The 14,231-nt window shown below is 38.8% G+C and overlaps 1 protein-coding gene across 1 annotated transcript; it reads left to right on the plus strand.

Moving 5' to 3' along the window:
• The first annotated feature begins 1,718 nt into the window (after positions 1-1,718).
• PCDH20 (protocadherin 20) lies at positions 1,719-5,582 on the plus strand. Its single transcript, XM_063101468.1, has 2 exons — positions 1,719-1,850; positions 2,856-5,582. The coding sequence occupies exons 1-2, from the start codon at positions 1,719-1,721 to the stop codon at positions 5,580-5,582; spliced, it is 2,859 nt and encodes a 952-aa protein (XP_062957538.1).
• Positions 5,583-14,231: the final 8,649 nt, after the last annotated feature.

The raw sequence follows: 14,231 nt of genomic DNA on the forward strand, positions 1-14,231 counted from the left end.
CAGCTCTAGGGCAGAACTGGCAGCTGAAGAAGAGGTACAGCTTATTTCCCTGATTGTGGTTTGTTTACTGGCTGTATAGTGTCCTTACACCCAAATGTGTGCCCGTCTGTGTATGTGTGTGTATGTGGGTTTACCACTTCATCATCAGCACTCCAATTTCACTGTAAAGAGCTTGAAGGAATTGATGGCATAAGCCAGGCTCATATTATATGCCAGATTTGTATTATACAGAATTTTGTTTGTGAAGTCCATGTATAGCCCCATTTGCACAAAAACAAGCTGTTACACACCAGGTGTTTTGACGTAGTGTGTTATCAATATTTGGAACTCTGTCTCTAGGATTAGTGAAAATGAGGAGAAAATAGGAAGGGTCAGAAGGAAAGCAATTAGCTCAGCCAAGCAATTTATATCCTAGTGAGCATACAGTAGAAGAGGAAAATTAAAGTGGTCCCTGTGGAAAGCACAGGGAAGTCAGATATTTCTTTGACTCAAGAGGGAAACCTTTTTCTATTCTAGGCTCAGTCACTGGTCATTCAGAGGCAAGGTATTATGTTCAGGGCAGTGCAGGGGATAGCTGGAAGCCTAGTGATGAAGAGAAACGTCTTGCCAGGGAAAGACGAATGGTCTTTCCTATTACTTGTATGGCAACCTGCAGATCAAAAAGTGTTTTACAGACAATGCACTGGAGTCTCCCATCAGCCTTGATTTTATAAATGAGGAAACAAAAGCCCAGGGTTTATTTAGGTGACTCCATGTCACAAAGCTAGTTAGTGTCAGAGCCAGAGGGGCTATCCAAGCATTTTGCACCACATTCCTCCAGGATTCCTTTCTAAAGGACCACTTTCTCAGTAGGCATAGGGGCGGGCGCGGGGAGGAGAAAGAAGGAAAAAGTAATAATTTGAAAGTAACCTTTTTGTTTTTAAATCTAGGCTTCAGTAAGCGTTCCACCCGCCCCCGTGCATCCCTTAGAGAATTATGTTAAAATTGCTTGCAGGCGAAGCCACTTCTGTTACAACTCAATTGTTCCCACTTTTCCCTTTGGCTCTTTCCCTCGGCCAGAAGCCGGCAGACACCCACAGACACTTGCGCCTACAGCTAGGAAACCAGAAGCTCTGCTGCCACCAGCAGCGAAGATTCAAAACTGGAGGATGTCGAAACCTTCGCCGAATTCTTACATTTGCTTTTGCGATTCATACCGCGTTACAAAGTTGAGAATCCTTCCCTCCGCTGAGAAAAGTGCATTTTCTTTCTCGGTGCAAACACGGCTGGATGCGAGTCTCTAGGAGGAACTGGTGGCAGAGCAGGCGTTTGGGGACCGCGCCTGCGATCGCTCTGTGGCGCCTCCTCTCTTATATTCAGATACAAACGCAGGCTTATTTATTTATTTAAATCCTCCCTGTCTGGCTAACAACCTGTGGACTTTGGGATCTGACTGGTGCGGCACCCGCTCGGGTGCCCGGCCGGGTGGCGCCTCGTCGCAGTCTTCAGAGGCAGGTCTCACATTCCGGTTCCACTGGCGGGGTCTGCACGTACCGGGGCAGGAAACCGTGAACGTGCCCTTCTGACCCCTCGCCTTTCTGCATCCCTCTAGTTTCCGTCCTTAATTGACGAGCCGGTGACTATTGGCTGAAGTTCCCCCCAGCAATTTGCATGAACGGAGAGGGAGTGTCTTCCGCCGCCCTCCCTTCTGGAGCGCGCTGACTGCAGCCTCCCTGGGAATGCGCGGCCGAGGGAAGGCGCGCAGCTCGCGGGCCCTGGCAGTGAGCTGGCGCCCGGCGACCTGGCACCCGCGCCTGGATATGGGGCGTCTACATCGTCCCAGGAGCAGCACCGGCCACAGGAATCTGCCGGTAAGGGTTGGGGTCCAAGAGCCCCGCGATCCCGACAAGTTGCAGTACTGTGAAGCAGTTCCCGCTCCTTGATGGTTTTTCAAACCTTTTACCTTAATCCAAACTTCAACGGAAGGATGGGGGATTGGGGGGGGGGGGGAAGTTTGGCATAACGTGTCTGCATTTTTAGCAAGGAATAGGCAAGTGCTTGGGTCGTGAGAAGAAGTTTCTGAAGCAGAAATATAGTCAGATGAGGTGGAGGGGGCCGGGGTGCGCTCAGTCTGCTTTAGATCCTGGGGTTCAGAGATTGTTTCCTGCTGCTGCTGGCGTCTAGCTGTTACTGTCTGCTGCAATTGACATTTTGTTTTTGCATAATAATTTTCCGTTTTGACTTCGCTTTCTCCTAGGCAGGGGCGTTAGTGAGGGCTTCGTCGGGGGTGGAGATCCAGATCCTTTCGGTTTGGTTTTAGATGCGTGCTAAAATGAAAATCACTCCTTCCTACCTAGTGTTGGGGGGAGGAGAGAGGGGAGTGATCTTATGATTTCTATATTATTGTTATTGCTATTGTTGTTGTTTATACTGGTCCATAGGAAGGGATGTAACACATTTTGGATTCCGGGACCCTAATGGCAGAATCATTTCAATGAGAAATAAATCGCCCACCTCTCAGTGCTCTCTCCGCTCCCTCCCCATAACCCACCCCGGAGGTTTCCGTGTCGCGTTGCGCAGTCCCTGAGTTGAAGTCCTCTCCACTCCGACGTGTGTTTCCAGGGATCTTTACGGTTGAGGCTGGCGATGGGGACGCCAGGGGCGAGGGGTGAGGTGCAAGGGGAATAAAAAGTGAACGGAAAAATTAAGTTTTGGAGGAAATGCTGCCCCACAAATCTCTCCTTTGCTGCGAGTTCCCTCTTCCCTCTGTTCTGAATGGAGATTCTGCTCCTGGGAACGGGGATGGAGGCGGCATCGACCCCGGGGACACTGGTTTCTAACTCTGATCCCTGCCTTCTCCCCTCCCCCCACCACAGCATCTGTTTCTGTTTTTCCTCTTCGTGGGACCCTTCGACTGCCTCGCGAGTTACAGCCGGGCCACCGAGCTGCTGTACAGTCTGAACGAGGGACTGCCCGCGGGGGTGCTCATTGGCAGCCTGGCCGAGGACCTGCGGCTGGTGCCCCGGGCTGCAGGGAGGCAGGACCAGCAGTCGCGGCAGCCAGAGCGTGCTGGCGCTGAGTGGAACCCCCCTCTGTCCTTCAGCCTGGCCTCCCGGGGACCGAGCGGCCAGTACGTGACCCTGGACAACCGCTCTGGGGAGCTGCACACTTCTACCCAGGAGATCGACAGGGAGGCCTTGTGTCTTGAAGGGGGTGGAGGGGCTGCCTGGGGCGGCAGCATTTCCGTCTCCTCCTCTTCTTCCTCTGACTCTTGCCTTTTGCTTCTGGATGTGCTGGTCCTGCCTCAGGAATACTTTAGGTTTGTGAAGGTGAAAATCGCCATCAGGGACATCAATGACAATGCTCCTCAGTTCCCCGTTTCCCAAATCTCGGTTTGGGTCCCGGAGAATGCACCTGTAAACACCCGGTTGGCCATAGAGCATCCTGCGGTGGACCCAGATGTAGGCACCAATGGGGTGCAGACCTATCGCTTACTGGACTACCATGGTATGTTCACCCTGGACGTGGAGGAGAATGAGAATGGGGAACGCACTCCCTACCTAATTGTCATGGGCGATTTGGACAGAGAAACCCAGGATCAGTACGTGAGTATCATCATAGCTGAAGATGGTGGGTCTCCACCACTGTTGGGCAGCGCCACCCTTACCATTGGCATAAGTGACATTAATGACAATTGCCCTCTCTTTGTAGACTCACAAATCAACGTCACTGTGTATGGGAATGCTACAGTCGGCACCCCGATTGCAGCTGTCCAGGCTGTGGATAGAGATTTGGGGACGAATGCTCAGATCACCTATTCTTACAGCCAGAAAGTTCCACAAGAATCCAAGGATTTATTCCATCTGGACGAAACCACAGGTGTAATTAAACTTTTCAGTAAAATTGGGGGAAATGTCCTACAAACGCATAAGCTCACCATCCTTGCTAATGGACCAGGCTGTATTCCTGCTGTAATCACTGCTCTGGTGTCCATTATCAAAGTCGTTTTCAGACCACCTGAAATTGTCCCTCGTTATATAGCAAATGAGATAGATGGTGTTGTTTATCTGAAAGAACTGGAACCTGTTAACACTCCAATTGCATTTTTCACTATAAGGGACCCAGAAGATAAATACAAAGTTAACTGCTACCTGGATGGGGAAGGTCCATTTAGGTTATCACCTTACAAACCATACAATAATGAATATTTGCTAGAGACCACAAAACCTATGGACTATGAGCTACAGCAGTCCTATGAAATGGCTGTGGTAGCCTGGAACTCCGAGGGATTTCATGTCAAAAGAATCATTAAAGTGCAACTTTTAGATGACAATGATAATGCTCCTATTTTCCTTCAACCCTTGATAGAACTAACCATTGAAGAAAACAATGCACCCAATGCCTTTTTGACTAAGCTGCATGCTACAGACGCTGACAGTGGAGAGAGAGGCCAAGTGTTGTATTTTCTGGGACCTGATGCTCCATCATATTTTTCCTTAGACAGTGTCACAGGAATTCTGACAGTTTCAACTCAGCTTGACCGAGAAGAGAAAGAAAAGTACAGGTATACAGTCAGAGCTGTTGACTGTGGGAAGCCACCCAAAGAATCAGTAGCCACTGTGGCTCTCACAGTGCTGGATAAAAATGACAACAGCCCTAGGTTTATCAACAAGGACTTCAGTTTTTTTGTGCCAGAAAACTTTCCAGGATATGGTGAAATTGGAGTAATTAGTGTAACAGATGCTGATGCTGGGCGAAATGGATGGGTTGCCCTCTCGGTTGTGAACCAGAGTGATATTTTTGTCATAGACACGGGAAAGGGCATGTTGAGAGCTAAAGTCTCTTTGGACAGAGAGCAGCAAAGCTCCTATACTTTATGGGTTGAAGCTGTTGATGGAGGTGAGCCTGCCCTCTCCTCTACTGCAAAAATCACAATTCTCCTTCTAGATATCAATGACAACCCTCCTCTTGTTTTATTTCCTCAGTCAAATATGTCTTATCTGTTGGTATTGCCTTCTACTCTCCCTGGCTCCCCGGTTACAGAGGTCTATGCTGTTGACAAAGACACAGGCATGAATGCTGTCATAGCTTACAGCATCATAGGAAGAAGAGGTCCTAGGCCTGAGTCCTTTAGGATTGACCCTAAAACTGGCAACATTACCTTGGAAGAAGCATTGCTACAGACGCATTATGGACTTCATCGCTTACTGGTCAAAGTGAGCGATCATGGTTATCCTGAGCCTCTCCATTCCACCGTCATGGTGAACCTATTTGTCAATGATACTGTCAGTAATGAGAGCTACATTGAGAGTCTTTTAAGAAAGGAGCCAGAAATTAATATAGAGGAGAAAGAACCTCAAATTTCAATAGAACCGACTCAAAGGAAGGTAGAATCTGTGTCCTGTATGCCCACCTTAGTAGCTCTGTCTGTGATAAGCTTGGGTTCCATCACACTTGTAACAGGAATGGGCATATACATATGTTTAAGAAAAGGGAAAAAGCACCACAGGGAAGATGAAAATTTTGAAGTGCAAATTCCACTAAAAGGAAAAATTGACTTGAATATTAGAGAGAGAAAACCAATGGATATTTCTAATATTTGATATTTTATTGTAGAATAACACAGAGAGATGTTTTAACTGACTTTGTGTAGTCTTCATCACTTAAACAAAAGTATGTTGATGGCAGTTCCAATGAAGGACGACTAATTTATAACTTGTACTATAGTGTAAATAGCTGTTTACAGGTTTTTTAATTCAAATTCAGAGGTTATAAAATGTGTACAGCATTTTTAAATGAAAATTAGTACTAACGGCTATAGAACTCTTAAAAAAAAAAAAAAAAGCTTGAACATGATTTGCAGCTTTCAAACACCAAGCAGATGATTGATAAAACCTAGGAGTAAGGTAAGAAAATGGTGTCTTACTTTTTTTTTTTGGTCTAAAATGTCCTATCACCACAAGAGGGCATCAGCTGCTCCTTTGCAGGGAACTGTTTGAGGTATTATTGCACATGTCGGTTACTGTATATGAAATTAATGAAAGAGTATATTTTAAATATATTGTTTTTAATATTAAGCAAATATGGAATTAAAAGAAGTTGAATTATTCCCTACTTAAATATGTAAGAAAGAAAAAAATGCACTTGTGAACAGAATGTTTATTACCTCATAAGGACATCCATATAGTTTGAAAGAAAGGCATTAAAAAGAAGTGCAATTCCTTTTTAGCAAGGATAAAAACATAGCCATGTGTTACAAATTTTACCTGCTGAAGAGTATTTTACTGTCTGTGTACTCAAATTGCTTTTTGTTTGCTTTACCACTACACTTGTTATTACAGGGCAAAGTATATATATTCTTCCTTATAGAAAATGTAACTAGAAATTGAGCCCAAGAAAAACAGCCAGAAGCAAAGACATGATTCAATCCTGAGTTGTTTCGTAGGTATTCAGGATGTTTCAGTGCTTTCACAACTTGTCAGTAGCACTTTATACATGGGTTATACATTAGATTTTTATATTCTTAAACTTATCCATCACATAAGAAAATGAAAACCACATTAAAACTGAATTATTCTAGAAGCTATTGATTGTTTGTTTTAGTTGGGTATTTTATGAGAAAGTTATACTTATCTTTTTCTTGTTGTTTAGGTTTGTTGGCTACCATTTCTGGCTTCCTTTCTTTGGCTTTGGATTAAGTCCAAGAGTTTATTTGTAAGCCCGGCAGCAGGTTTCTTTGATAATTTAACTTTTACTGAATCTTTTTGTAGTGAAGAAAGCTGGTTCATCAGAGATTTATCATGTCACTTCATTGTGTGAGCTGGAAATTTTATTTTATATGCAAGCTGTAGCAAAATTATTTGTATACACAAGGAATGTTAGCTTAAACTAGATCATTTTACTTTTTAGCATCATGCATCTGTACTTTACCAAAAGTGTTTATATGTCTGCAAATTAAAGGTATCTATTTTCATAATTTCTTTCTCATTTTTACCATTTTATATTTGAATATGGGCTTGTTCTTTCACTAAAGTGCCTATTATTGGCATTTGTCTATTTTAGGGTTATATGTGGGTAAACTGTAGTATTCTGCTCTTCTAAAGTTTATATTGAATAAGTTCATTATTCAATTAAACATTGGGTAAATTATTAAATATGTTCATAGTTATAGATATATATATGTATATAACAGAAAGAAAGAATGTGTATATGTTTGATATATGTTCATTTGAAAATTTGGAACTCATTCATGTGAACGTGCACATTACTTTAATATAGATTTGATATCAACTATAAACTTTCATTTTACCACATACTTATAGCAAATTCTCTGTTGGCTGTGTTGCAATAGTTTGCAATATTTTTAAAACTAAAAATACACTGAAAAAAAAAGGACTGAACACAGACACCCAAGACCTTCTGGATTTGTATTAACTCATTTTTTGTTGTTGTTGTTTTCTTCAATTTAAGAATTTGAGTAAATAAAATAATAAACATATGAGGCATAGTGTTGTTACAGAAAAATATATATTTTTATCGGAAATTCCTTTTGTATGAGAGGCATCTGAGCTAAGATACTAAGGTCATTTAACGCCCCAACTTCTCATTCATAATTGATGTACAGCAATGGTGGAAACCATCCTTTACCAGTCATATTTTATTTCTTATTTCTCTCTTTCAAAGGAAGGAACTACATGAAATACAAGTAGCATCATTAATAAAAAATAAATTATCCATAAGTACAATGATTTTACCATCAGTATAAATAACAAAATATTTTATTCATTTCTAAATTTGAAGAAGGATCTTGTGTTTTGGGGTATGGACTTCATCTCCAGTGTGAAAAATGCCTGTAACATTAATAAAAAGATGTATTTCTGAATAACTTCTTGTGGCAGGATTTCCTTACAAAAACATCTCATTCATATTAAAAATATTTATAACAAGGAAAGCTAAAGTAAATTAAGCTCAACGATAAAAGCCTCTTTTTACTAACACCTTGTGCTAGAGCAGTTGCCAAAATGTATGCTAATTATGTCAACGTTGTTAGTTGAGTTGGCACAAAAATAAATGTTCCATTCATTAAAAACCCTAATATCCATTTAACAGTTTAAGATCCAGTGAGTTCTTTTTGCCCAATTTAATGAAGAGATTGCTCTGATCTCTGCACTGCCAAATTCATTCTTAAACTATGGAGAAAATTATACATGAATTTGAATTGGGAAATTTAAAACCAACATAGTATCAGCTACAGAGGAAAAACAATTTATGCTTTTTCGCTCTTTAGAATACATTTGTACTCATTTGTACTCTATTTCCTGACCCTATTTAAAAAAATAAAATTGTCTTGGCAGTTTTAATGGTGGATTAAAAAGAAAAGGAAAAAAAAAGCTTCTTTTAAGATAGTTTTGTAGTATTGGCGTATTAAAAAATCCAAATCCTTAGTGTTTTGGTTGTTCTGTGTATATTTTATAAAAACATCAGGAATGATTTTACTATGAAATAACATCACCAGAAGCAATGTTAGGAATGTTGTGTGAAGTTAATTTGATTGTAGGAAGATCTCTCACAATCAAATTACTGGGACTATAATGTGCGTTCCCAGAAAATGTCTAAATTGACAATTATAAAAGGAGGAATTTAGCAAGCTTCTTGCCTGGAGACTTGGGTTCCAACCTCTCCTAAGTGAGATGACAGCTCAGTGGAGGTCCTGATCTTAGGCAAACCATGGCGAATGTAATGAAAGTGAAGCACTGACCATGTGGTATTCTTCAACTCCACTGAGCAGTCTCGATTTCTGGAGGCCAGATACATAAACACCTGAGCATTTTATACCCTCTAAAGTAGATTTGCTTGCTGTAAAAAAGCAGTCAATTGCTGCAAAATGCCATATTGCTGACTTGTGCAATCTCTGCCTAGCACTGTGGCTTTACATGCAAATATTCAATAAATATTTATTGAAAGGAAGAGAATTATAGTCATGTAAGTGGACTTAAAGCAGGAAAAAAAAATCAATCAGTTAAAACAACTCCTAATTCCAGATCAAAAAAGACCCACCATAATGTTTTTCCTAATTATTTCTATTTCTGATAAGAAAAAATCATACATTTTTTAGATAATATATACAAAAATACAGTCTATAATCACTTTTTGTGTCACTTCTGGTATATAATGGTTCTTAAAATGTAGCATTCTTCTGATAAATTCCTAAATTGAAAATATCTTTAGGGATTAAAAAACAAAACTGGGTGAACTTTAAGACTTAACCCACTGAGTCAAGAATTAAGAATGCCACAGTGATGTAAAAAAAAAAAAAGAAAAGAAAGAAAGAAATTTCATTTAGTCATTCATTCCATACATATTTTAGTACCCATATAATCAAAAATTTGACCAAGAACAAGACAGAGGCCCTTAGTGAACTTATATTATGGTGTGGAGGGCCAATATGAAAACCTTCAATTTCAAAACATTGTATATGATATAAATACATATTCCTTGGATGCCATGTGAACAGATCTAACTTGGTCATGGAAAGTCAGAGAAGGTTTCTCAGAGGACGTGATTTCTGTTTTGAGCCATTCTCCGAAGAGGTATGTCAAATTGAGCCTAAAAAAAGGAAAAGTTAGGCAGGGGGAAATGGGCAGAGGGGAGGGGAAGGGCATTTGAGGAAGAGGGAATAGTGTGCTAGGCACACATGGTGGGGAGCATGTCATGTGTGAAGAACCACAAATACTGTAGTTCTTCTCGGCTGAAGGGACGAAGAGAATGGAAGAGATTCCTAACAATGAGCTTGAAGAGGTAAGTGTGCAGCAAATAATGAAGGGACTCATCTGTCATACTTGGAGATTACAATTTTATCCCAAAGGTAATGGAAATTTTAAGAATTTTGACCAGGATATTTGTGTTTTTAAAAGATCACTTTGTTCATGTATGGAGCTTGTGTTGAAGATTCTGAATACTGCTTAGAAGGTTGAGTGATAATTTAAATGAAAGATGAGATGTTAAACCAAAGAATATGGAAAAAAATATAGCATGTAATATAGAAGGTAAATAATGCATAGCTCACATAGAAACTGTAATACCATAGGAATTAATCCACATGTGATAACCAGAAAGTGCATAGTATTCCTAATTTGCTTTTGAGCCTATTTCACAAATTTGAAAAGGATAGGGATCTCATTCACTGAACATTAGATCAGCAATGAAAGTATTGGAGCCATAATCCCCTTCTCTAATTTTGTGCTTTATGACACAGGTGGAATTATAAAGACACCAATTTACCCAGTTTGTTTTATCTTTATGACTGTCGATTCTATTCAATTTAACAAACATTGCTGTGTGCCATGTGGTAGATATTTTAATATTTTGATATTTAATATTTTGATATTTAATATGTTAACCTCATCAAGAATATTTTATCCAAGGTATTTGTAGTATTTTGCTTGTAGTTGCACTAAAAATAAGCACACATAGAAGAGTCATGTTGAAAACTTTAGGGCTGGCTGATTAGCTCACTTGGTTAGAGCATGGTGCTGATAACACCAAGGTCAATGGTTTGGATTTCCATCCCATCCAGCTGCCAAAAAAAAAAAAAAAAAGTAAAGACAACATAAGAACAAGACTGTAAGATGTCAAGTGGACAATATAAGATGTAAATGTAATTCCAAGTGTTCAAATGTTGTGAATACTAAGAAAGAATATGCCTGTCATAGGCAATTCTGAACAAGATCCAGGAAATATGATCGAGTGAAATGGGTAGTTAGAGCTAAGTACATAAGCCTTGAGATTTAACATCACTTTTGGATAAAATAAGTCACTTAACATATTATATGCTCGTCTTTTCTTGTTTAAAATGAAGAATTTAGTAACACTTAATACCAACTGGTAGAATTTTACCCAGGCTAAATACAATATACTATATGTAAAGACAATATTTTAAGTTTTGTTTTTTTCTCCTCTGAAAAGCATCATCCACCGCTTACTCTCCCCTCTTACCTTGCTGCCTTATTAAACTGGGAAACTAGTTTTCTTCACATATCTGTAGTTAAATTATAAAATTCTAAACATTTTCAAAGTCAAATGAATGTGGACAATGCTAATCATAAACCAGGTGCTAAAAAACACTATTGCTTTCTGCTGAGACAGTTTTCCATTTATGATGTTTTCAATCATTTTTTTCAACAGTAAAAAGTTCCGTTTGATTTACAGATGTTCTTGTAAGTAGCGGTTAAAATTCCGTGCAAGTAGAAGAATTTCAGTAATGTGTAGCTTATCCTTAAAAATATTTGTATTGAATCATCTAAGCCTTCAAATTTAGCAAAGCCAACCATCCTGCATATGTTTCATTTCTCAATCTAGTCCTACAAAAGATTGTTTTTCCACAAAAGGCACTATAGAACATACCGTCTTCCCCGTCTCATTTATAAATGTATTTAGTACATGAATTCACAGATTTCTGTGAAAAATAACTGAATGTAAGTTGGCCTATAAGATTCTTTCAAATATGTGACCTAATGCAACTTAAGTGAATCAAATTAGTTCCTTTTCTTTGTACTTTATGTTTGGCTTAGGGCACACTGACTGAGGTGCCATGAGATGCCAGCATTTCCAATAAAACTGTTTGGTGGGGAACCTAAGTTAGCCTAAATGAAAATGATTTCTAAAAAATCTGTATAAAAGTACATATTGGAAAAGAAAGGTAAATTCTCTGAAAATGTACAAAACATCTGTCTCATGGAGCCAAGAGGAATCCTAAGACACCAACATTTTCTTCCTCTTTCAGCTTCCTTTATCATACTCAGTCAACATGCTGTTGGTCTTTCATAAAGCAAGCTCAATATTCTCTGAATCAATTTATCAATCTAACTGTTGTAAGCAGAATAGTCCCTCAAAGATGTCCATATCTTAATCCATTAGAAATTGTCACTATGTTATGTTACATGGTAAGAGGGATATTGCATTTACCTTACAAAGGTAATTGACATATGGACCTTAAAATAGGGAGATTATCAGCCTTAAGGAGCTAAGAAAGGCTCTTAGCTGGCAGTCAGCAAGGAAATGGGGACTTCAATCCTGTAACAGTATGAAACTGAATCTGCCAGAAATCTGAATGAGCTTGAAAGTGGATTCAACTCCAGAGCTTCCAGAAAGAAACAGGTCTGCTGACATCTTGACTTCTGCATTGTAAAATACTAAACAGACGACAAGCTGAGCTAGTTTTAACAGAACTTCTGACTACAGGACTAGGAGGCAATAAATGGGTGTTATTTTAAGCTGCTAATTTTTGGTTATTTTGTTACAGCAGTTATAGACCACTACACTCTCCTGAAAAATACATTATGAATACATTAAATGTAGAGTTTAGTTGCCTCATTATAACAAAACATTGTTTTATTCGGGTAACTTTTATAATAGATGTTTGAATTTTCCTTTACAAAACAAGAGTTTTAAGTAATATCTAATTATAATTTGCTAAGTAAAGAAAAAAACAAATTTTATAATCAATATAGGTATATGTGGAAAACAAAATCAAATATTTTGAGCCTACTGTGTTCCTGGCACTGTAACACTGGAAGTTTGACTGTCGTTGTACTGTTGCTAACAAAGTCACAGAAAAAAAAAAAAAAAAACAGAAAACCAGAGGTGTTTTATTTCTATAACAGACTTCCTCAGTTGACTAGAGGTGGAATGAATAGCTCTGAATTGTTGAATTTATCTCAGATCCAATTCAGGATGAAATGAGTTGAGTGATATCTGTAATTGAGGTGGGATGTGTTGTGACTGCATATGTGAAAGGTTGCTCTGATGAAGAGATACACGTGAAAATGCATGTATTTTTTTTTTTGCATCAAAATAGTCTTTATAATATATACATCTTCTTAATCGATGGATCAATTGAAGTGACTTATAATCTCTAATTCTCTGAAAACAAGCTCTTTGGAGAGTATTTTTTTAAATACCTTCTTATTCTACTTTTCTATCAACTCTATTTTCAGTTCAAAAGCTGCTTCAATAAATTCACAGTAGAAGAAGTTCATTAAAAGCATTGATTTAGTATGCAGTGTTTACTGGACATTTACTATTGGCATATCCAATACATAATACATAAGATCATGTTATAGAATACATTTGTACTAGTAAAATAATAGGATTTCGCAAGTGTAGTCAAATGTTTTGGTTTCATTTCAGAACTCTTCGGACTAAAGGTTAAAATGCAAAGTCATGTTTTTCCTCATTTTGCAGAAAGACAGGTTTCTTTCTTAAACTTGGGCATTTCTCTTTCATTTTATGTCAGTCATTTTTGGTGACTATAGGGTTTTTGTCCTAAATTCTAATCTAAGAAAAAAATGAGAACACTGGTTTAAATAAATTTAAAATTATTTGAAGTTCATACGACAAGCAAACAGAAAGGACATTGTTGGGGGGGAGAGGGGGAGGGAGAAGGGAGGGAGGTTTTGGTGATTGGGAGCAATAATCAGCTACAATGTATATTGACAAAATAAATAAATAAATAAATGAAAAAAAAATTTAAAATCCAAATAGGAAAAGCAAACTCCAAGAATAAAATGTTCACAAAACTAATAAAGAAAGAACTGGGGTAAGGAAAGGGTGATCTTAAGTGATCATTCAGAAAGAAATTGGGATTGATCACTCATGCAGCTAGATATCTCATTTCTAAATGTCACCGACACTTTCACCAAAAAGAGCATATCTCTCTCATGATTTGTTTAATAACTCACTAGGTAAAGAAACAATCCATATTCAGGTTATTCACTTATGAAATATACTGAAAATATGAAGAATTTGCAAGACTGGGCTTCTGCAAAGAAATGATAAGCCCGGCTTTTTCTTCCATTCCAGAGATTTAGATATTGATTAAACATGAGCTAAGTATGTGATAAGGGTATTTCCTGAAGACCTTGAGGAAGATTAGCACCTTTAGGTCCCTCTGATCCTTGGATTGTGATGGGTATTGTCTCATTCTATTTGGGCTGCTATAAAAAATACTACCATAAACTGGGTGGCTTATATACATCAGAAATTTATTTCCCAGAACTCTGAAGGCTGGAAAGCCCAAGACCAAGGCTCCAGCAGATTCAGAGTCTGGTTGAGGGCCTGTTTTCTCATAGACGACCCTTTCCTGCTGTGTTTTCACATGGTGAAAGGGGCAAACAAGCTCCCCTGGGCCTGTTTTATAAGGGCACTAATCCCATTCATGAGATATCTGCTCTCTTTCTCATGACTTAGTCATA

Source organism: Cynocephalus volans, chromosome 7 (genome assembly GCF_027409185.1).
Source record: "Cynocephalus volans isolate mCynVol1 chromosome 7, mCynVol1.pri, whole genome shotgun sequence".
Taxonomy (NCBI): domain Eukaryota; kingdom Metazoa; phylum Chordata; class Mammalia; order Dermoptera; family Cynocephalidae; genus Cynocephalus; species Cynocephalus volans.

What these genes read in the sequence shown, in the direction of transcription:
- PCDH20 (XM_063101468.1), top strand. Translation starts at nt 1,719, where the DNA reads ATGCGCGGCCGAGGGAAGGCGCGCAGCTCGCGGGCCCTGGCAGTGAGC. An exon ending in CCGGCCACAGGAATCTGCCG is followed by an intron (nt 1,851 to 2,855) that starts GTAAGGGTTGGG and finishes CCCCCACCACAG; the next exon opens with CATCTGTTTCTGTTTTTCCT.